Raw genomic sequence first — 23,480 nt, forward strand, 5'->3', positions numbered from 1 at the left:
ACTTGGGTTGCAATATTGGTTCCTTCACTCACTTCTCTCTGGGCCTCAGAACCACGGTAAAAAAAAAAAAGCAGTAATAACATCTATCTTAAGAGTTTTGCGAGGATTAAATGCAGTAACTTAGGTAAAGGTACATGGCATCATTCAATAAATTCGTTTTTCCCCCTCTTTTTCCTGTGGGTCAGTAGGGTGGAGGCCTGGCCGCTTTCGCACGCCCCTCCCAGGTCGAGGTTGGGCACTGCCGGGAGAACTGCTGCCGACCGGACTGCTGCCGACCGGCGGGTCCCTCTCCCTCAGGTTGGTCCGGCCTGGGATCGGCCGCACGGGGGCGCGCTAGGCTGCCCCATGGCACTCTATGGTTCTTCCTTTCGCCCCGGAAGTGGTTCCGGGCAGGGTTTGGTAAGGTCGGGCCATGGTGGGGCAGAGGTTGGGAAGATGGCGTGGCGAGGCTTGGCGCAGAGAGGCTGGGGCTGTGGTCAGGCGTGGGCTCCGCCGGCGGGCGGCCGCAGCTGCGAGGAGCTCACTGCAGCCCTGGGTCAGCCGCGGCTGCTCGGGCGCAGGTAATGGTCGCGTCTCGGGGCTTCTCGCCTCTCGTGCCCTCGGCTCCGGCAGCGCATCCTGAGGGGCGGAGGCCGTGCGGTTCTCTTATGCTGCCCCCGGCTCACCCTCTCTCTTCACCAGCCCCTCCTCTCTCCCTCCCCCTTTACCCCTCGCCTGCGTCCAGTCCTCGCTTCTTGCCGCGCCACCCTGCCCGAGTGCACAGTGACCAGCCCCGGCCCAACTCTCCGTGAGCCCGCGGTGGCCCCTTTCCCATCCGGAGGGACGGGAAAAGTAATCTGTGAGGGCTGATTGCTCACCACGCCTCATAATCCTGCGAGCAAGAGTTAACACCGCTGGTAGAATGGCAGGGCTGAGATTTTATTCTGTCAGTCTTTATAAAACCTTTGTTTTACTACAAATTACCTTCTTTATCGTTTAGAGAACTCTGTAAGGGAAGGCGGAGTCAGAGGAGCGCATCACTTTGCCTCTTGCAGAGTTGTAGGAGAGGCTTTTCTGTTAAAGAAATTGGGAAGTGGAGTATTTGGTTTCTACATGACTTGGAAAGAAAAGTCAATTTTTCCCGAGTAGAAGCTGTATGAAGAGTACGGTCTATCAGTATTTGCTGCTTTTGCATTAGAGTAATTCAACTCTAAATTGAGAGAAGAGAGAAATCCCTGAACTAATATTCTGATGTGTATTTGGCTCTGAAATTTCTTCCTGTTTAACAGAATTTCAGCTCTGCCAGTTTCTGACTTGGTTAGATGTGTGCCTGGAATCCACCTGACTGATAGTAGCAAGGAACATGAAGTGTTTATCAACATGGGGATTAGCCAGTGGTAAATAATTGAGGCTCCAACATGGTGGAGCCATCCTTAAGTTTAAAGTCACCTGGAGTGTTTTTAGACTATTTCCCAGGCCCTATCCCAGTCCTTCCTGTCATCTTGCCCGGTGCTGGGGGGCGGGGAGTGAAAGAACCTGCAGTTCTAAACAAGCACTGCATGTGTGTAGGATCAGAAATTTGTGGAAAACTGGCTTATATTGTACCTTAACTTCATGATACACTGGAACATGGAGCCTCAGGCACTAATCTTAAACTCCTGAGGAGATGGAGAATGAGGTCAGGTGGAGGTGGTGGTTGATTTCAGTGGTCCTGATTCCATTTCCACTTTACTCCAAATCCCAGTCGAAATTGCATGGTTTGAGGGGGAGGAAAAGTGAATACAGTTATTAGGAGGCAACAGGTGTTAAATATTCAAGATATGTGTTAGGAAGGGAAAGGAAAAGAACTAACTTGGTTAATGAGGCCATTTAAAAAAAAAACATGTGATGTTGAAGATTAGCATCACAATTTTTTAGTTTGTCATTTATATGCAGAGTTTGAAATTGACATTTTTTGTGGTGACACTGAAAAATGTGCATTACAAGAGATTGTAGGTAAGCCTGAAATATAATAGAATATATGTCTACTTTCCTCTAGAAAGCATGAGTTTCCTTGTATATAACTTTATTAGGTCTGCTTTCACTTCTAGTGGTTCTAAAATTAGTATGTGGAGGAATGAAGTCATGGATACGGTTAAAAAGCAGAGGTCTGGGCTCAGTCCTTGTGATTTTGATGTAATGGGCCTGAAGTGTGGCTGAGAATTTGCATTGTTTTCGTCTTACAAGAACTACAGGTGGTGATATTCCTCAAAATTTCTGCAAACAATAGCAGGCCCAAGGCAGCCCACCAGCCAAGAATGGTTTCTATGTCTTTAAAGGGTTGCAAAACAAAACACTATGCGGCAGAGTTTTAAATTGTTCTTCACAAAGACTAAAATGTTTATTGTCTGGCTCTTTACAGAAAAAAGAGACTATTTCACTTAGGGTTTTCAGAAACTTTACCATGATCAAACTGTTGGCAGCACTGCTGAAAAATGGTTTAGGTCTGAAAGAAGCCTGCGTAATTTGTCAGTTGTATAGAACTAGCTAAGAGAAGAAAATAGTTGATTGTAGCACTTACACGGAGCTTAAATCTTTTAGATTAGGATAACAATCTTAAGATATCTTTAGGTTAAATACCTGACAAATTAGTAAATCAGGTATATTCAATTATTTTCCCTGTTTAATTCACCATGTATTAACTCAAGGTGAGTTTTAAGAAAATAATTGTGGCATGCAAGAGTTTATGCCCCTTCCCCTAAATACAACTATTTTCTTTTAAGTGGGATGAGTCTGTTGTGTGTGTGCTTGGACACGTCTTGTCTCCATTTGCACAATAGGCCACTTCTACTCAGTTTATTCACACAAATCTATAGTAACATAGACATTAGTGCTGACTTGTACGATATCTAAGTGGCATTGTCTTTATCCTCACACTGTTGAAAACAATTCACTAGATCGTGTTATCTCACCACTAAGGCAACAGATATATAGACATGACTTTTCAATTTAAAAGTTACGGGATGATATTAAAAAATGGAACCATAACAATTGTGTGGTTAGTGGTAACTCAAGCATTCATAAGATCTTCCCACTTTGAGCACGTTACATTGCTTTCACAAATCACTAGTTATTGGCAGAAGGACCAAAGCACAGAGCAAAAAGGCAGGCCTGTCCTCATGAGTTGGTATATACCTTTTGTGACTCTTTCCTCCCATCCCACCCCCATGCATTTTATTGTGTTGCTTCCTTTGTTTTCCAGACTTACTTCAGGTCATTTATTTTTCCATATTACCTACCCATATGAATGGTTAGAGCTTAAGAACCTAGGTCTTTAAATATGATATCAAACATTTGCAGTTGGAGACATTTATTACACTTTTCCTGGTTGGTTTTACTTCTAAGAAATGTAAAACAAAAGCTCACTAAGGACAGAGAACGTACCTTGTCATATAATGTGTGATGAAGTACTTATTACATCTAAAAGCATCCTTGTACCAACAGAAAACCCAGCTCTAGCTGACCTTAATAATTAGGGGAATTTATTGGTTTATACCGTTAAAAAGTCCAGAGGTGAGCCTGGCTTCTGGGTGAGGCAAGATCGTGTTTCAGATTGTCACCAGGACTCCATTTTCCTCCATGGCTTGGCTCTGCTTCCTAAACGTTGGCTTTATGCTCTCAGTATGCTATCTCCTTGTTGTAAGATGGCTGTCAGCAGCTCTTGGGGCTATATACTTGTAGGTTCAAGTCCAGCAGAAAAGATTCTCTTCCCCAGTATTACAAACAAAATCTTGAAATTTGAATTTCACTGGACTGGATTGGCCTAACTTGGGATGCATGTTCATCTTTGAATTCCTTAAAGTTGCCAGGGATGTGGGACGTGTAGGTTCGCTTAAGCCAGTCAGGAGCTTGGTGTGCCTCCCCAAACCAAGTGGCTGGAAATTCCAGGGTACCCTTAGGTGCGGATGCTAGGATTGAGCCAAAAAAGCTCACTGTCAGTCCTAGTGAAACTTTTGTATTGGAATACTTTGGTTATAAATCCTAATTTTAAAATTCTAGTCAGATAGGATTAACCTGTAGATAACCATTGTAATTTAAGTAGAAATGTTGTTGGAAGGATGAGGGATTAGATTCTAGCTCCTGCTGTTCAAAGTGGTTCATGAACGAGCAGTTCAGGACAGGGTTTGCCAAACATATTTTGTAAATGGCTCGATAGAAAATAGGGCCACGTAGGTCACTGTCAGATATTCTTTTTCTTTTAAACAACTCTTTTAAGCAATAATAAATGAGACAACTGAGGAAGCTGCTACCAGATCAGGTTCTGCTAACCAAAGTAAGAACTATGCTGTCTCCACCGTTATTTTCACTAGCAGAAGTCATGCCTCGTGTGCTGCCTCTCACTCAACTCAGTTCTGACTTCAGGTGTTGTGCTGATGTATCTGATTAACAGGCCCTGATCACATCTCGAATACTAACCAAAAGGATACCTGGGAAATAGTTCTTAGCTTTCCAGTCCCTGCAGCATGTGAATGTACCATAGGTGAAAGGAATAGGTGTTCAGTGAGCCAAGTCATAGTACTTAATTCTATCCAACAAGTTCTGTATGTCCAACTCTAATTCCCAGTGTATGTATTCCTAACATGTATTTTGCATCTGAACTGCATCTGGGGCCAATTTGTTCTTGGTGTCCTCAGTCCCACACTTAACTTCTGTTGAGATTCTCAAGGTAAATATTATTCTAGGCAAAAGGTCTGGCTTTGCGTCAAATCCAGATTCCCAACCTGGTGTATTTGTATTCCTTTTCAAGTATTGTGCTTCAGAATTGTAAATGAGTTGATGAGCTGTAGAAGAACTGATTGAGTACATATCCTGGAGTATTAAGCTGTTGGAGATATAAAGAAATCTCATCCTTCATATTTCTTGGTCTAAAAGGAAGAAAATGTGGCCTACTGGTTGGGATTCTGGGTTCTCACTGCCGTGACCCAGGTTCAATCTTGGTTGGGGAGCTGAGATCTTGTAAGTCACGAGACGTGACCAAAAAAAAAAAAGAATACCAGAAACCAACAACATTGGGTTACGATTTTTTTTTAACTTATTTATTTATTTTTGGCTGCGTTGGGTCTTCGTTGCTGTGCGCAGGCTTTCTCTAGTTGCAGCAAGCGGGGGCTGCTTCATGGTGGTGTGCGGGCTTCTCATTGCGGTGGCTTCTCGTTGCGGAGCACGGTCTCTGGGCACATGGGCTTCACTAGTTGTGGCTCACAGGCTCAGTAGTTATGGCTCCCCGGCTCTAGAGCGCAGGCTCAGTAGTTGTGGCACATGGGCTTAGTTACTCCATGGCATGTGAGATCTTCCCGGACCAGGGCTTGAACCCGTGTCCCCCTGCATTGGCAGATGGATTCTTAACTACTGCTGCCACCAGGGAGGCCCTGGGTTACAATTTGTAACCATTTACAGGGAAACATTTAAAGGAAACATATTCCTATTACTTTATGTCACATCTTTGGGGTTTTTGGCCCAAAGTGGTGTTACTTGTAATTTATTTACTAGACCTAGCTCTAAATTACTTCGGAATATTTAATAAAAATCAAATCCAATTGCAAAGGATTAACATCTGCCACTTTTAAAGCTGTTATCAGTTAGGAATGCATTTGGCTATAAGTTAATTGTTGCTTAAAGAAACGAGAGGAGTATTTAGCATAAAATGATTGGAGGTAGGTGGCTATTGTCTTTGCTCAGTGGCTCAAAAAATGTTAAGGTTAGTTTCTGAAGCCCTTGGCCTTTCTCTGGGCATTCAAGATGACTGCCTCATCTCTAGGAAATTGCGTCCTTTTTCAAGGCAAAAAGAAGTGGGAGGGATGTGACATTAGTGATACCTCCAATTTTATCAGATAAGCAAAACCTTTTCAAGAGGTTTCTAAACAGTTAAGTCTCATTTTGTCAGAACTCTGTAATATGGCCATCCCTAGCCATAGGAGAGACTGGTAAAGTGAAGATATTTATCTTTCCTAGGCTCTGCAGAAAAAGCAGGCAACAGAACAAGAACTAGAAATAGATTTGCAATTAGCCATTCAACAGTTACTTGCTATAGGATATTCATAAGACTGGGAACAGGTTCTGAAGTTCAGAGCCATTCAGAGCAGCATTGGCATTGTTTGACTAAGTGTACTGCTTTCCGAAATAGATTTTGTTGAAAGAAGTAGCACTTATTTGTTAGTACAAATTCTAAATTATTAAAAGTTTCAAGGTGAATTACTTTATCATCATCACCCATCCTCACCATGTGATGTCTGAGAAGTTGAACTGTGGCGTAGACTTAGTGTTGAAGACAGAGCATTTTAGGTGAGTAATGGTAATAGTAGCTATACCATTTTTCTGAGTTTCGTGTTTCCAAATGCCTGCTAGACATCACCTGGGTGTTCTACCAATGCTAAAAATACTTCATTGCAATATAATTTACATGTAGTAAAACATATAAGTATTAACGCATACAGCCCATTAGTTCTGACAAATGTATACACCTGTGCAACCATCACCTAAAAATAAAGATACTGCCCATCATTCCATCAAGTTCCCTCTTGCCCCTTTCCAATCAAGTCCCACTTTACGCAACCACTATTAATTTTTTTAAAAAATTATTTGTTTATTTATTTTTGGCTGTGTTGGGTCTTCATTGCTGTGCGCAGGCTTTCTCTAGTTGCAGCGAGCAGGGGCTACTCTTCGTTGTGATGCATGGGCTTCTCATTGAGGTGACTTCTCTTGTTGCAGAGCACGGGCTCTGGGTGCGCGGGCTTCAGTATTTGTGGATGAGGGCTCAGTAGTTGTGGCTCATGGGCTCTAGAACGTGGGCCCAGTAGTTGTGGCGCATGGGCCTAGTTGCTCCACAGCATATGGAATCTTCCTGGACCAGGGCTCGAACCCGTGTCCCCTTCATTGGCAGGTGGATTCTTAACCACTATACCACCAGGGAAGTCCACCACTATTGATTTTGGTCACCACAAATTATTTTTGCCTGTTCTTTAGCTTGATATGCATTAATGGAATCACACACATTATGTGCTCTTTTGTGTTTGACTTCTTTTACTCAGCAGTGTTTTTGAGATTCATCCGTGATGTGCGATCAGTAGTTTTTCACTGAGTGATACAGTTGGCCCTCTGTATCTCCAGGTTCCTCATCCATGTATTCAAACAACTGTGGATGGGGAATGTCACTGTATTATGTCATTTTATATAAGGGATTTCAGCATCCCGAATTTGGTATGCGCAGGGAGTCCTAGAACCAGTCTCCCGTGGATACTGAGGGACCACTGTATTCCATTGTATGAATATTACACAGTTCATCCTTTCCCCTGTTGATGGAAATTTAAGTTCCAATTTTTACCTGTTAGAACTGAGCTGATGTGATTGCAGGTATTTTAAACAGTGCCCAAGATGGAATTATTCATCTCTCATTTTCCAGTTTCCTATTTTGGTGCCTCTGATTTTCCTTGTCTTAGTGAGTAGTACCACCTTCCTTTCAGTTATTCAGAATAAAACCAATAATCATTCTTGACCCCTTCTTTCTTCTAACATAATTATTGACCCTTTCTTTATTAGGAACTGGCCTTGGTGGTGGAGATAAAATGAATACAGAAGTGATAATCTAGTTATGGTACAGGCAATAAATGAGACAAGTATAAGAGTACATACAGGATGCTTTAGAACTCTAGGAGTACAGAGGAGACACCCAGCCTGCGAGAGTTTAGGAAGGCTTCCTGGAGGAGGAAATAAATGAACTGAATTTTGAAGGGCACGAAAAAGTTAAAGGGAAGTAAGTACCGCAACAAAGGAGTAGCATTGCTCAATTTGGTGGGGTGATGAAAAATTTACTGTGAGATTTAAAGCAGGGGAATGATAATATATTTGTGCCTAATAAAATGTGGAGGATGAGTTGGAGTAAGGCAGTATTAGAAGCAGTGAGATCTGTTAGGAAATGGTAGAGTATTCCAGGCCAAAAGGGATGAACTAAGGGATTGTGTGGGAATTAGGGAGAGAATGTTGGCCCTCTAAGAGGGCATTTGAGGAAGTGTTGAATGTTTGTGGAAGAGTGATATGAGGAAAGAAGAACATGCAACATGTTAAAATGTTTGAACTTAAGTCAGCTGTTGCTGTTGTTTAGGCATGGGGTACGGGACTAGATTAGGAGTGAAAAAAATATTTGACAGATTTGGTTTTAAATTAGATGGTAAGAATTAAGCAGAGAGAACTCCATAATGACTTCTAGATTTTTAATCTTAGTGATTAAGATAACTGTGGGCCCACTGAAAGAATAAAGAAGTCAGAAAATGGAGCTTGTAGAAGGGGATGAATTCCCTTCTGAATATATTGATTTTAAAGTAATAGGGAGCATATCCAAGTAGAATTATTCAGTATATAGTTGGAAATACAAGACAAGAAAATTGAGGCTGGGACTAGAGACAAATATTTGAATCATTTACTTGCTTAGAAGTCATCCGGGCCACAGAAATGAACTTTTTCTTTTATTCAACCAAAGTGTTTCAAGGCCCACGTTACAAAGGTGAGAAGACCTGTCTGACTGGCAGACAGGAGTTCTATGAGTCTGAAGGATATAGTAGGATTAGAGTACAATGAGAACAAACAGGAAGGGGCCTCTACATGGTCTACCTGGGGGAAATTACCATTTTACAAAAGAAAAAAATGCTTCACAAATTTATATGGGTTCAGTTTGAATGGAGAATGTGTAAAGGAACTGTTAGAGCCTTTAAGTATATCTGTCTTTATGGGATAGGAGAAAGGGGGAAGCCGTTAGGAAAGCACGTGTGAAGAGCAGGGAGTGCAACCTTACAGGCGCTGACAGGTGTGATCAGTAGTGTCAGATGTTTTGAGGAGGTCAAGCTATAAGGACTCAAACAAGAAAACTCTTTATAGAACATCTAGTTGGGTGTCCCCCAAACTGGTAGTGAAGTAAATAGGGGGCAAGGTGGGGAAAATCTGCCAATTTGTAATGGTTAGTACTTATAAAAGGAAAATCATTATTTGATTTAAATGTTTGGCCAAACTTCAAAAAAAATAAAGCTATTCTGTGCTAATTCAAACCACAACTTGTAGTTCTCCAGCTTTTTACAGGATTGCAGACTGTGTGGGGGATGGATACAAATTATTCTGTTGATTGATACACAGTAACGGCACAAACAGATGCCCTGTAAAGCTGCTGTAGTTTATGTCTCTCCTTTTTCAGAAGGGCACAGTTCATTGTTTTGACTGAATCCTACCTGGGAGTAGGAGTCTTGGTGGCTTTGGGGCTGCATAGTGAGAATAAACTGAAATGGTGATGATGCACGTCAGTTGGGGAGGCTCGTAGAGGTTGATGTTTGCAAGATGCAGCTCTGTTTCTTCCTTCCTTCCCTCCTTCCTTCCTTCTTTCCTTCCTTCCTGTTTATTTTCCTTATTTTTTTTGGCTGCATCGGGCCTTAGTTGCAGCACACGGGATCTTCGTTGAGGCACACAGGATCTTTAATTACCACACTCGGTCTCTGTTGCTGCGCTCAGGCTTCTTACTAGTTGCGGTGTGAGGGTTTTCTGTCTCTAGTTGTGGTGCGCGGGCTCCAGGGTGCATGGGCTCTATAGTTGTGTTGCGCGGGCTCCAGAGCACAAGGGCTCTGTAGTTTGCGGCACGCAGGCTCTCTCATTGAGGTGCGTGATCTCAGTAGTTGTGGCGCGTGGGCTTAGTTGTCCCGAGGCATGCGGGATCTTAGTTCCCCAATCAAGGATCGAACCCACGTCCCTGCAGCTCTGTTTCTAATCTGTTATTTTCCCCTATAGGTTTAATGTTTTTATTCAGCAAAAATGTGGATTCAGAAAAGCACCCAGGAAGGTTGAACCTCGAAGATCAGACACAGGAACAAGTAGTGAAGCATACAAGAGAAGTGCTTTGATTCCTCCTGTAGAAGAAACAGCCTTTTATCCTTCTCCTTATCCTATAAGGACTCTTGTAAAGCCTTTGTTTTTTACTGTTGGGGTAAGAGCTCACGTCACTAGGAGTTACCTACCTTGCTGCAGGTGTAGTGTTAAAGTATCAATACTACTTGTCCTATTTGGGCTCCCTTAAAGACAAGTGGAGTGGGATCAAAAGGATCTGGGGTCATGATTACAATAGAACATGAATTTAATAATTGCTGTTAGAGTATGGGTCATTTATGTAAGCCCTGGAGAAGAAACTCATGGGCCTCTTATTTGGTATAACAATGCAAGTGATACTGAGTTGATATTTTGAATTTTATTGGAAAAGTTCTAACTGTAAACAGGCCCCAGGGTACTGTAACGTTAATAAAATGGGAAACAATTAAGTGTTCTTTTCACCTAGTAAGTTTCAGTGAGCCAGATGTTCCTTATGTTTATAAAAAGCAATGAAAATGAAATATCATCCTTGGAACTACGTATAGATCTATTTAAAAAAATTTTTCTTTTGTAATATATTTATTTTATATAGTTTACAGGCTGTGCATTTGGATCAGCTGCCATTTGGCAATATGAATCACTGAAATCCAGGGTGCAGAGTTATTTTGATGGTATAAAAGCTGATTGGTTGGATAGCATAAGACCACAGAAGGAAGGAGACTTCAGAAAGGAGGTAAAGATAAACATGGCATTTTTTTTGTTCTAGTTGATCAGTTTTTGAAGTCTGGTTATTTATGAAGTGTTTTTAGTTAATGGCAACATTAGATCAGTAGATGTGAAGTCATTGCAGTTAATATTCTTCTTTAGAGTCATTTCATTGTAGTAAGTATCAATGTTTCGTATGTCTGGCAACGTTGTACTTAACAGTGTTCCAAGAAGTTTGTCCCTCTACCCACATATCAAGAATCACCACAGATAGTTGTTAAAAATTAATGTTTTGGAGCCTCTTCCAGCTCTACTAAGGGCCACTGTTTTACTTTTAGAGTACATATTAGAATCACAGGGAGTTTTATGCTTGAGGGGTAGAGATACTATGTGGGTTTTAAAAAGCTTCTCAGTGACATGATGTTTATATATCTCTGATAAATAACCACTGTTGATGTTTTTTCTAACTGTGCTCAGGGGATCAAGATGCAAGAAAAGGGTACAAATATAGAGCTTTTAGAACTTTTCATTATTTCATATGCAAGTTGATGGCCTTCCTTCTACCTAACTGATTTTCTTAAAATGTTGCCTTTTAGATAAAGTGTATATTTTATTTCATTTGCCAGTACTTATTGAGCAGAGACCATAGGCTAATTTGTGGATCCAGGTCCATTTATTTTTCAAGCACCGCCGTATTTTTTTATGACACACTGCTCTTCCAGTTTGGAGAGAGTGTGATATCCTCTTCAGTTTTCTCCTTCCTAGGAACTTCTTATATCCTGGCTAGTGAGAGAGCAGCCTTGGGTTTTCTTTTTCCTAATGATAGTTGAAGGTTCCTCTAAGTAGGGAGAAGGATTCATTCCTCCTTGTTTCCCCATAGACACAAGAAGCATGAGCCCTACCAGTTCTAGACAGGCTTTATGTCAGAAAAACAATGGATGTAATATTTGCAGGTAAAACCTGCAGTAATGAGCAGTGGTTTTTATTCAGCACAATATGTTTGAGAAGATAGTAACACTGACCTATTCCACAGTCCTGGATCCCTTGAAAGCTACAGGCTTCTGCACTATAAAGTTTTGATACCCAAATTGTTCCTTGGAATGGTGAAAATGACACATGCAATATACATAATCTTCATCCAAAGATGGATTTGTTTAAAGTAGTTAAATGATAAGAGATAAAATATAAAATCCATGTTAAAGAAAATTGAAATAACACATAAATATATCATGGGAAGTGAAAGTCCTGGGAACCCGTGCCCCACTACTACATATGCAGTGAGTAAGGTCTGAGAGTTCACACACATTTAAATTGTTGTTGACCTTGAACAACTCAGGGGTTGGAGAGCTGACCCTCCACGCAGTGGCACACGTGCCTGTAACTTTATAGTTGGACCTCTGTAACAGCGGTCCCACATCTGTGGATTCCACCAACTGCGAATGGTGTAGTATATTGTAGTACATATTTATTGAAAAAAATCTGCATATAAGTCCAGTGCAGTTCAAACCCCTGCTGTTCAAAGGTCAACTGAATTACAAAAATGGAATCATTGTTGTGCATGAATCAAATATATGTTGATCTGTAACTTTTTTTCTTTACCTTGGGTTTCTTTCTGTATTAGTATACAAAGTCTGGTTCAGTTTCATAGTTAGAACATAGTTTTTTTTAATTAAAAAACTTTAATCATGGAAAATTTCAAAGGTAAAGTAAAAAGAGTGAAGAGAATAGTATAATGAACCCCTATCATCCAATGTCAACAATTATTGACACATAGCCAACTTTGTTTCATCTGGTTCCCTTTCTTTCCCTTCCTTCCCCACCACTGATTACTATAAAGCAAATTCTAGGCATATATCATCTATAAAATTTCAAGGTGTGTCCCTAAAAGATTATGATTCTGTCTTTTTCTAAACCTCAATCTAGTATTATACCTTTAAAAAAAAAGGCAATTTTAGTAGAAAATATTCTTGGTTAGAATTTTAAAACTAGATTGGGTCTTGGTGAACAATCACTTGATAGTGTGCTAGGTACTTTATGTTATTGATATTCCTCACAGTGGTATTGCTATATATCTGTTACTGTCTCCATTTTATGTATCAGGAAACTGAAGTTTAGAAGTTATTTGAGGTCACAGAGCTTATCAGTGGCTTTGTGTAGAGAATGCAGGCTGTCTGACTATAAAACACCTGTGTTTTCCACTCTATCACATATTTGTTATGTCTGTTGTTCAGTAGAGATTTTTATAGATGAGGACTCTTTCATTTATGCACAAAGGATTTTCTTTCTTGCTTTTCATTTACATAGCCTGAAATTATTTACCATACGGTGATATGCAATTTTTCTTCTGTTTTAGATTAACAAGTGGTGGAATAACCTAAGTGATGGCCAGCGGACTGTGACAGGTTTGTGTTAGCTTACACGTTTTAGCCATTCAAGGGAAGAGAAATCAAACCAAAAGGTACAGTATGTCATAGTCAATGGCTTTTGTACCATGCTCATCAGTGGTTTAGAAGACAGAGTTTCTGTACCTTCAGGCTAATGTAATGGTTTGAAAATAGTGTGGCATAAAGGTATACCTGAGGCTCTGGGTCAGTTATTTTCTAATTTTGATCTAGTATGATATTGATCAAATGATCTATCTTTGTTGTAAAATCCTAGCTTGTGAAATAGGTTATGAGTAATTATTACTTTCCCATTAAAGTAACTAAAGGGGACATTGATTAAGTACCTTCTTTATGCAGCATGCTTTATACATATTCTCTCTGTACCTCACAGGGTTGCTTACAGGGTAGTTATCTCCCTTTTTACAGATAAGGAAACTGGCTTTCAGAGAAGGAACTTTTCGAAGGTCACACTGCTAGTAAGTAAGAGCTGAGTTTCAAAACCCAGGTCTGTCTCATCCTAAAGCCGGTTTTCTCTTTTCTATACCATGCTGTTTATAAAATCCTCTTTAAATGTAAGCATGACATGTATATCACCATGATAATTTGTTTTTTTAAATTTTTATGGAAGACAGATCTGGCTCTTCAAGGTAACACTTGTGCAATATATTATGGACTTGGTTATTTTGAGAAATTTGGGGAAATGGATTTGTAAGTTCTTTAACAATTGTGCAGATAGGGAAAAAAATCTTCCTAGAGAAATAGCAAAATACTGCTTTTCCTTAAATATGGTTAGACTTAATGGTACTCTTAATTTTCTGTACCTACTTAAGTGGAGAAAAGGTGCTTATGTTTCTTCATTCAGACTGTCTGGAAGGTTTAATTTTTCTCTCTCCTTGGTGGAACCTGATCCTGTCTTCAAGCTTATGGTTTAGACATTGCTTCCTGCAGGAAGTGCTTTTTTTCTGAACTCATTGCACTTTTTAACCACTTATAACACAGCCTGCCTTATATAATTGTACATGTATCATCTTTGAGGACAGTGATGAGATTCATTTTGCTATAGCTCCTAGCACATACCTGGCACACAGTAAAGGCATTCAATTAAAATCTATTGAGTGAATGAATGTCGATGAGATCTTGAATCAAAAGATTGAGATTTTTCAAAGTATATTGCCATACTGTATAATTGATTAGTTAGTGAGGTCTTAATAAATATGATAACTTCAAAAATAGCTATGTAATAACACATGTTTCCATAGGAATTAATTGGGATTTTTGGTTTGTTTGCTTGTTTTCTGAAAATTAATAGCCTTTCCTTAGGGTAGCAAAGTTTTCATTTTTCTTGATATTTTCAAAGTATCTCACAATTAGTTGATACTTAGTGTTCTTTGAAGATTGTGAAGATTTTGTCATTTAACATTTGAGGAAACCTGGGACCAGAATTTAAAACCTTTTTCATGCCAGGAAATGGTTTATCCAAAGAAGTGTTGGTATTTGGAGATAATTAAAAATCAGAATTCTTTCCCTTAGGTGACGTTGCAGTGTAACTAGCAGCTTGAGTATAAAGTACTTCGAACCACATAAATGTGAATGGTCATGCTAAAGACCTTAAATACTTGTCAGGTTAGCTAAGTGACTTTTAAAGGCTGAGGAAATGCTCTTTGATCTGTTCAGTGTCATCTCAAACTCCTTCAGGAAATAATTATTCTGGTAGCAGTGAATCTAGCCTCACTGTTGGTGTGCTTTATAATCAGTTAGCTATGTACTAAAATTTCAGTGGTTAATAAACTTGTGCTTTAGTTATATCTTGTCTCTTTTCAGAGGTGCCGGTTCATTCCACTGACCTTGCTTAGCCCCTCGATTGCTTCCTTTAGGCTGATTCTAAGTGAGGTTGGCTCAGCTCCTGGCTTTTATTGAGGATGGGGTGACAGATTCATTCTGTGCCATATTTTCCTTGGATTGTAGCTGGTCTCTGAGTGTTTTTCTTTTTGTATTTTGAAAGAACTTGACAAGTCCTTAGGCCACTGACCTAGAAAGTTTCAAAGCTCTGTGAGACTGGTGTGCTTCTTTGCTCTGTAGTATTCACACCTAGACACTGGCAGCTTGAAAGCTGTAGCAGGTTAAAGATTTTGCAGTTTTACACCAAACATTTCATGTAAGAATTCCTTGCTATCTGAACCTAATGTGCTCATGGATTTGGATGGCAAGATTTTGGTTATAGCAAATTCAGACAGCAAAATGTTTTATCCAAATGCATTTGTTTCCTGAGCTTGAGGTGTAACAAGGGATATCTCAAATTTATCCATATCTCTTTTGAGTCCTAGGTTTGGATAAGAACAGTTGAAATCATAAGGGATACCTGTAATTTACTTTATCTTTAAGGTGGAATCCAGTGGTGAGGTGAAAAACCTCCCTTAGAGCTGATAGCAGTTTTGGAGTCCCTAGTTTTTGACTCTTCTAGCTCAATCTGTCCCTGGAAATCACTTTGTCAAGGTCTACCAGAGAACTGGTCTTAATCCCTTAATCTTTTTTTTTCTTATCTGGTTTAGGGATTTTTTTTTTTTTTTGTCTTAATTGTTACACAGACATATCTCCCCAAACTTCACATTGCTCTGAAAAAGTTGTTACAAGTTCACTTGGTGCTTGTAGGATGAAGGGGGAGCATCAAGTAGCATTCTTCAAAGTTAGGCTTGTCCCTGGTACTTTTATATTTCAGCTAGTCTCCTGTATTGTCTTGCTCTGCAAGGCTTTTTTTTTTTTTTTTTTTTTTTTTTTTGCGGTACACGGGCCTCTCACTGTTGTGGCCTCTCCCGTTGCGGAGCACAGGCTCCAGACGTGCAGGCTCAGCGGCCATGGCTCACGGGCCCAGCCGCCCCGCGGCATGGGGGATCTTCCCGGACTGGGACACGAACCCGTGTCCCCTGCATCGGCAGGCGGACTCTCAAACCACTGTGCCACCAGGGAAGCCCTCTGCAAGGCTTTTAAGCCTGTAGTAGAGGTCCCAGGCAACCCCCAAGGAGAGTATTTCCCCTACATTTCTAGCTTTTAGAGATGCCTATGAGGCACTCGTCATAGTTTCAGTTATTTCTGGGGAAAGAATAACAAAACTAATGCTTGAGTGCCAGCTAGGCTTCAAGTACTATGTTAGGTACTTTACGGACACACATATTATTGTTAATCCTTATTATTAATCTTCTTAAAAAATAAATTATTTTTGGCTGCGTTGGGTCTTTGTTGCTGCGCGTGGGCTTTCTCTAGTTGTGGCGAGCGGGGCCACTCTTCGTTGCGGTGCATGGGCTTCTTATTGCAGTGGCTTCTCTTTGCTGCACAGCACGGGCTCTAGGCATGTGTGCTTCAGTAGTTGCAGCACGCGGGCTGAGTAGTTGTGGCTCGCTGGCTCTAGAGTGCAGGTTCAGTAGTTGTGGCACATGTGCTTAGTTGCTCTGCGGCATGTGGGATCTTCCTGGACCAGGGCCGTGTCCCCTGCATTGGCAGGTGGATTCTTAACCACTGTGCCACCAGGGAAGTCCTTAAGAGCCCTGTTACTGGTATCCTCATTGTTCAGATGGGGTAAGTGAGGCTCAGAGAGGTTAAATAACTTGTCTGAGATCACACAGCTAGAAAGGCTGGAGATGGGAAACAAACTCCTTAGTTCAAATAATGTGCGTTTTATTACGTCCATTCACTTTCTGCTATAGCAAACCATCACTAATTACCTTTCTGATAAACCACACTGCCTTTCCCCATCTCAGGTATCTGAGTGCTAATTCATAGACCAAATTGCAGCAAATTGTCCCAAGGCAGCAGGCTGGCATTCAGTGAAGAAAGAGGGACGTTTTCGGCTACTCGGTTTATAGTTTGTCATTGTAAAATGAATAAATGTGCATAGTAACATTAAAATAGAGAATATGTAAAATAAAAAATAAATCTCTCTCACTGTAGACGTCCAGTTCCACCCCCATAACCATTGCCTTTTTAGCTGCTTGTGTATTCTTCCAAAGCACCTGTTTATATATAGACATTTATATCTGTATCTAACTATGGTTTAAACACAAACGGTAGCATGTAATGCATACTCCTCTACACCTCCACACCTCCTCTACACCTTTATTTTTTTTCACTTAGTATTTTAAAGGACATTCCATATCGATACAAGTAGGTCTATTGTATGCTTCCCCCGCCCCCGGTATGCGGGCCTCGCACTGTTGTGGCCTCTCCCGTTGCGGAGCACAGGCTCTGGACGCGCAGGCTCAGCGGCCATGGCTCACGGGCCCAGCCGCTCCGCGGCATGTGGGATCTTCCCGGCCCGGGGCACGAACCTGTGTCCCCTGCATCGGCAGGCGGAGTCTCAACCACTGCGCCACCAGGGAAGCCCCTGTGTGCTTTTTAAAAGTATTTTATTGAAGTATAATATACATAGAAGAACATGCACGTGTCAGATGTACAACTGATTTTCACAAACTGAGCACATCCACATAACTAGCACCCAGATCAAGAAATGGAAATTACCAGCACGCCAGGGTAATTCTTTTTAATGGCATTGCAGCAGTTCGTGCAAATGAATACTATTGTAACAAGTCTTCTATTAATGAATACTTAGGTTGTCTTTAGTCTTGCTTTCATAGCAGGATGGAAGGTGGATAGTCTCTTTGGATTTCCTCTCGATTTCAGGAAGCTGTGGAACCAGTCCTTAACTTGTTTTGTGGATACTCCCCAGAAGGAGAAATTATAGCCACTGTGTGAGGCCGACAGAATGATCCCAGTGCTTGTAGTCCTGGCTCCCAGGGAACCTGAGGACCGCTTGAACTCAGTTGTTTGGCTGCTGTGGGTGTGTGTGCTTGTCATTGTCTGGACTAGCCAGGTTCATTCAGATAGAGGAGCAGTGGAGGGGTGAGCTGGCCCACCTCAAACAGAAGGGATGCTGTACTTAGCTGTTAGACTCCAACTGGGATAGTCTTTTTTTTTCTTTTTTAGGAAAAGAGAGAAAGAGATTGTACCCCCTTCCTTGGAGGAAAATAGGCTGAAGTTACTGAACCCCCAGTAGTGCTTCCCAAATCAGTGTATTTTTTTTTTTTAAATCAAGGTATAATTCACATGTCCTAAAATTCATCATTTAAAAGCACAGTTGACCCTTGAACAATGCAGAGGTTAGGGTTGCTGACCCTCCACACAGTTGAAAATCTGTGTATAACTTTATAGTCAGCATTCTGTCCACTGTTACGCATCCGTGGATTCAACCAACCGTGGCTCATGTAGTACCGTAGCACTTTAAAAAAAAAACTTTGTAAGGTGGACCTGTGCAGTTCAAACTCATGTTGTTCAAGGGTTAACTATACAGTTCAGTGGTTTTTATTATATTTACAAGGTTGTGCTACTATCACCATCACCTACTCCCAGAACATTTTCATTACCCCAGAAAGAAACCCTATAGCCATTAGCAGTCACTCCCTATTCCCCTCCTCCCCTCAGCCCTAGACACCTACTTTCTTTCTCTGTGGATTTGTCTGTTCTAGACACTTCATAAAAATGGAATCACATAAATATGAGGCATTTTGTGGCTGCTTCTTTCACTTAGCGTAATGTTTTCAGAGTTCATCCATAGTGGCACGTGTCAATACATATTTCTTTTTATGGCTAAATAATATTCCATTATATGGATACATCACATTTTATTTATTCATTCATCTGTTGGTGGACATTTGTTTCTACTTTTTGGCTTAATATTATGATAATGCTGCTATGAATTTTCATATATATGTTTTGTGTGGACATATGTTTTCATTTCTCTTGCTAATATACCTAGAAGTGGAATTGTTGGGTCATATGGTACTCTGTTTAACTTTTTAAGAACTGTGGTAAAAAAACACATAAAATGCACCATTTAAACCATTTTTAAGTGTATAGCTTAGTAGAGTTAATTATATTCACATTGTTATGAAACACCTCCAAAACTCTTTTCGTCTTGTAAAACTGAAACTCTATACCCATCATACAACAATTTCCTTTTTTTTCCCTTCCCCAGCTCCTGGTAACTATCATGCCACTTTTTTTTTTTTTTTTGCGGTATGTGGGCCTCTCACTGTTGTGGCCTCTCCCGTTGCAGAGAACAGGCTCCGGACGTGCAGGCTCAGCGGCCATGGCTCACAGGCCCAGCCGCTCTGCGGCATGTGGGATCTTCCCAGACCGGGGCATGAACCCGTGTCCCCTGCATCGGCAGGCAGACTCTCAACCACTGCACCACCAGGGAAGCCCTCATGCCACTTTTTGTTTCTATAAATTTCAGTACTTTAGATACCTCATATAAGTGGAATCACACGATACTTGTCTTTTTTGACTGGTTTATTTCACTTAACGTAATGTCCTCAAGGGTCATCCATGTTGTAACATGTGACAAGATTTCCTTCCTTTTTTAAGGCTGAATAATTAATTCCTTTGTGTGTATACACCACATTTTGTTTATCCTTTCATTCTTCGATGGCCATTTGGGTTGCTTCCACCTCTTGGCTATTGTGAGTAGTGCTGCTAGGAACATGGGTGTGCAAATCTCTTTGTGTCCCTGCTTTCAATTCTTTTGGATATATACCCAGAAGTAGGATTGCTGAACTATATGGTAGTTCTATTTTTAATTATTTGAGGAAGCTCCATACTGTTTTCTATAGTGTTTGCACTATTTTACAATCCTACAACGGTTCTGATTTCTTTGCATCCTTGTCAGCACTTGATATTTTCTGTTTATGGTTTTTTAAAAAATGGGTGCCATCCTAATGGGTGTGAGGTGACACATTGTGATCTTGATTTGCATTTCTCTAATTAGCTGTGTTGCTCATCTTTTCATATGTTGGTTGGCCATTTGAATACCATCTTTGGAAAAGTGTTCAAGTTCTTTGCTCACTTTAATCAGGTTGAATTTTGTTGTTGAGTTGTAGGAATTCTTTATATGTTCTAGATATTAACCCTTTATCAGATAGGTGACTTGCAAATATGTTCTCCTGTTCTGTAGGTTACCTTTCACTCTGTTGATTGTGTCCTTTGCACAAAAGCTTTTAGGTTTGATGTCCCATTTGTCTATTTTTGCTCTTTTGGTGTCATAGCCAAGAAATCATTGCCAAATCCAATGTTATGAGCCTTTTCCCCTGTGTTCTTCTAGGAGTTTTAAACTTTTTGGTCTTACCTTTAGGCCTCTAATTAATTTTTAGTTAATTTTTGTGTAGGGTGTAAGGTAAGAGTCCAAGTTTATTCTTTTGAGTATGAATATCCACTTTTCCCTGTTTTCTTTCTGAAGAATGCCAAATTGTTTTCTAAAGTGGCTGCACCATTTTATATTCCCTTAGGCAGTGTATGAGGATTCCATTTGTTATTGCTTGTCCTTTTCTAATAAATCATCAACTACAATTTTTTTGGTATTTTTTTATTGTGGTAAAATATACATAACATAAAATCTATCATTTTAGCCATACCATAAAGTGTGCAATTCAGTGGCATCAAGTACATTCACAGTGTTGTGCAACCGTCATCACTGTCCATTTCTAGAACTTTTCAGCATCCCAAACAAACTCTATACCCATTAAACAATAACTTCCCATTTCCCCTGCCCCTTAGCCTTTGGTAACCACCATTCTACTTTCTGTTTCTGTGAGTTTGCCTACACTTCATATAAGTGGAATTATAAATTATGTTTTTGTGTCTGGCTTCTGTTGTTTAGCATACTGTTTTCCAGGTTCATCCACATTTTAGCACATATCAGAATTACATTCTTTTTTAAGGCTGAATAATATTGCATTGTTTTTTCAATTATTTTTAAAATTGAAGTATAGTTGATTTACAATGTTACGTTAATTTCTGCAATACAGCAAAGTGATTCAGTTATATATATATATATATACATTCCTTTTTTAAAATATTCTTTATTATGGTTTATGGTTTATCATAGAATATTGAATATAGCTCTTCGTGCTCTACAATAGGACCTTGTTGTTTATCCATTCTATATATAAAAGCTCACATCTGCTAACCCCAACCTCCCACTCCATCCCTCCCCCAGCTTCCTCCCCCTTGGCAACCACAGGTCTGTTCTCTATGTCTGTGAGTCTGTTTCTGTTTCATAGATAGGTTCATTTGCGTCATATTTTAGATTCTACGTATAAGTGATATCATATATTTGTCTTTGTCTTTCTGACTGACTTCACTTAGTATGATAATCTCTAGTTGCATCCATGTTGCTGCAAATGGCATTATTTCATTCTTTTTTATGGCTGAGTAGTATTCCATTGTATATATGCACCACGTCTTCTTTATCCATTCATCCATTGATGGACATTCAGGTGTTTCCATGTCTTGGCTATTGTGAATAGTGCTGCTATGAACATAGGTGGTGCATGTATCTTTTTGAGTTATAGTTTTGTCTGGATATGTGCCCAGGAGTGGGATTGCTGGATCATATGGTAATTCTGTTTCTGGTTTTCTGAGGAACCTCCATACTGTTTTCCACAGTGGCTGCAAAATCTTACATTCCCACGAACAGTATAAGAGGGTTGCCTTATCTCCACACCCTCTCCAGCATTTGTTATTTGTAGACTTTATAATGATGGCCATTCTGACCAGTGTGAGGTGGTACCTCATTGTAGTTTTAGTTTTTTCTTTTTTATTTACTTATTTTTTTAAACATCTTTATTGGAGTATAATTGCTTTTCAGTGGTTTGTTAGTTTCTGCTTTATAACAAAGTGAATCAGTTATACATATGTTCCCATATCTCTTCCCTCTTGCATCTCCCTCCCTCCCACCCTCCCTATCCCACCCCTCTAGGCGGTCACAAACCACCTAGCTGATCTCCCTGTGCTATGCGGCTGGTTCCCACTAGCTATCTATTTTATGTTTGGTAGTATATATATGTCCATGCCACTCTCTCACTTTGTGACAGCTTACCCTTCCCCCTCCTCATATCCTCAAGTGCATTCTCTAGTAGGTCTGTGTCTTTATTCCCGTCTTACCCCTAGGTTCTCTTTTTTTTCTTTGCGGTACGCGGGCCTCTCACTGCTGTGGCCTCTCCTGCTGTGGAGCAAAGGCTCAGGACGCGCAGGCCGAGTGGCCACGGCCCACGGGCCCAGCCGCTCTGCAGCATGTGGGATCTTCCCGGACCGGGGAACGAACCCATGTCCCCTGCATCGGCAGGCAGACTCTCAACCACTGTGCCACCAGGGAAGTCCGCCTCTAGGTTCTTGATGACTTTTTTTTTTTTTTTTTTGCTTAGATTCCATATATATGTGTTAGCATACGGTATTTGTTTTTCTCTTTCTGACTTACTTCACTCTGTATGACAGACTCTAGGTCCATCCACCTCACTAAAAATAATTCAATTTCGTTTCTTTTTATGGCTGAGTAATATTCCATTGTATATATGTGCCACATTTTCTTTATCCATTCATGTGTTGATGGACACTTAGGTTGCTCCCATGTCCTGGCTATTGTAAATAGAGCTGCAATGAACATTTTGGTACATGACTCTTTTTGAATTACGGTTTTCTCAGGGTGTATGCCCAGTAGTGGGATTGCCTGGTTGTATGGTAGTTCTATTTTTAGTTTCTTAAGGAACCTCCATACTGTTCTCCATAGTGGCTGTATCAATTTACATTCCCACCAGCACTGCAAGAGGGTTCCCTTTTGTCCACACCCTCTCCAGCATTAATTTATTTTATTTATTTATTTATTTATTTTGCGGTATTCGGTCCTCTCACTACTGTGGCCTCTCCCATTGAGGAGCACAGGCTCCGGACGCGCAGGCTCAGCAGCCATGGCTCACGGGCGCAGCCGCTTCGCGGCATGTGGAATCCTCACAGACCAGGTCATGAACCTGCGTCCCCTCCATTGGCAGGCTGACTCTCAACCACTGCACCAGGGAAGCCCATCTTCAGCATTTATTGTTTGTAGATTTTTTGATGATGGCCATTCTGACTGGTGTGAGATGATACCTCATTGTAGTTTTGATTTGCATTTCTGTAATGATTAATGATGTTCAGCATTCTTTCATGTGTTTGTTGGCAATCTGTATATCTTCTTTGGAGAAATGTCTATTTAGGTCTTCTGCCCATTTTTGGATTGGGTTGTTTGTTTTCTTGTTATTGAGCTGCATGAGCTGCTTATAAATTTTGGAAATTAATCCTTTGTCAGTTGCTTCATTTGCAGATATTTTTTCCCATTCTGAGGGTTGTCTTTTGGTCTTGTTTATGGTTTCCTTTGCTGTGCAAAAGCTTTGAAATTTCATTAGGTCCCATTTGTTTATTTTTGTTTTTATTTCCATTTGTCTAGGAGATGGGTCAAAAAGGATCTTGCTGTGATTTATGTCATAGAGTGTTCTGCCTATGTTTTCCTCTAAGAGTTTTATAGTGTCTGGCCTTACATTTAGGTCTTTAATCCATATTGAGTTTATTTTTGTGTATGGTGTTAGGGAGTGTTCTAATTTCATACTTATACATATAGCTGTCCAGTTTTCCCAGCACCACTTATTGAAGACGCTGTCTTTTAACCACTGTATATTGTTGCCT

At 40.4% G+C, this 23,480-nt stretch overlaps 1 protein-coding gene across 1 annotated transcript in view; it reads left to right on the forward strand.

Annotated features, from left to right (window-relative positions):
• Positions 1-410: 410 nt before the first annotated feature.
• The window catches only part of PARL (presenilin associated rhomboid like), a 64,833-nt gene continuing 41,763 nt past the window's right edge, over positions 411-23,480 (forward strand). Inside the window, exons 1-4 of the mRNA XM_030862362.2 lie at positions 411-560; positions 9,778-9,973; positions 10,445-10,585; positions 12,911-12,959. Of these exons, the coding sequence (XP_030718222.1) occupies positions 436-560; positions 9,778-9,973; positions 10,445-10,585; positions 12,911-12,959 (511 nt within the window). The 5' untranslated portion in view covers positions 411-435. The remainder of the gene's footprint in view (positions 561-9,777; positions 9,974-10,444; positions 10,586-12,910; positions 12,960-23,480) is intronic.

The sequence above is a fragment of the Globicephala melas genome, chromosome 4 (assembly GCF_963455315.2).
Source record: "Globicephala melas chromosome 4, mGloMel1.2, whole genome shotgun sequence".
Taxonomy (NCBI): Eukaryota; Metazoa; Chordata; class Mammalia; order Artiodactyla; family Delphinidae; genus Globicephala; species Globicephala melas.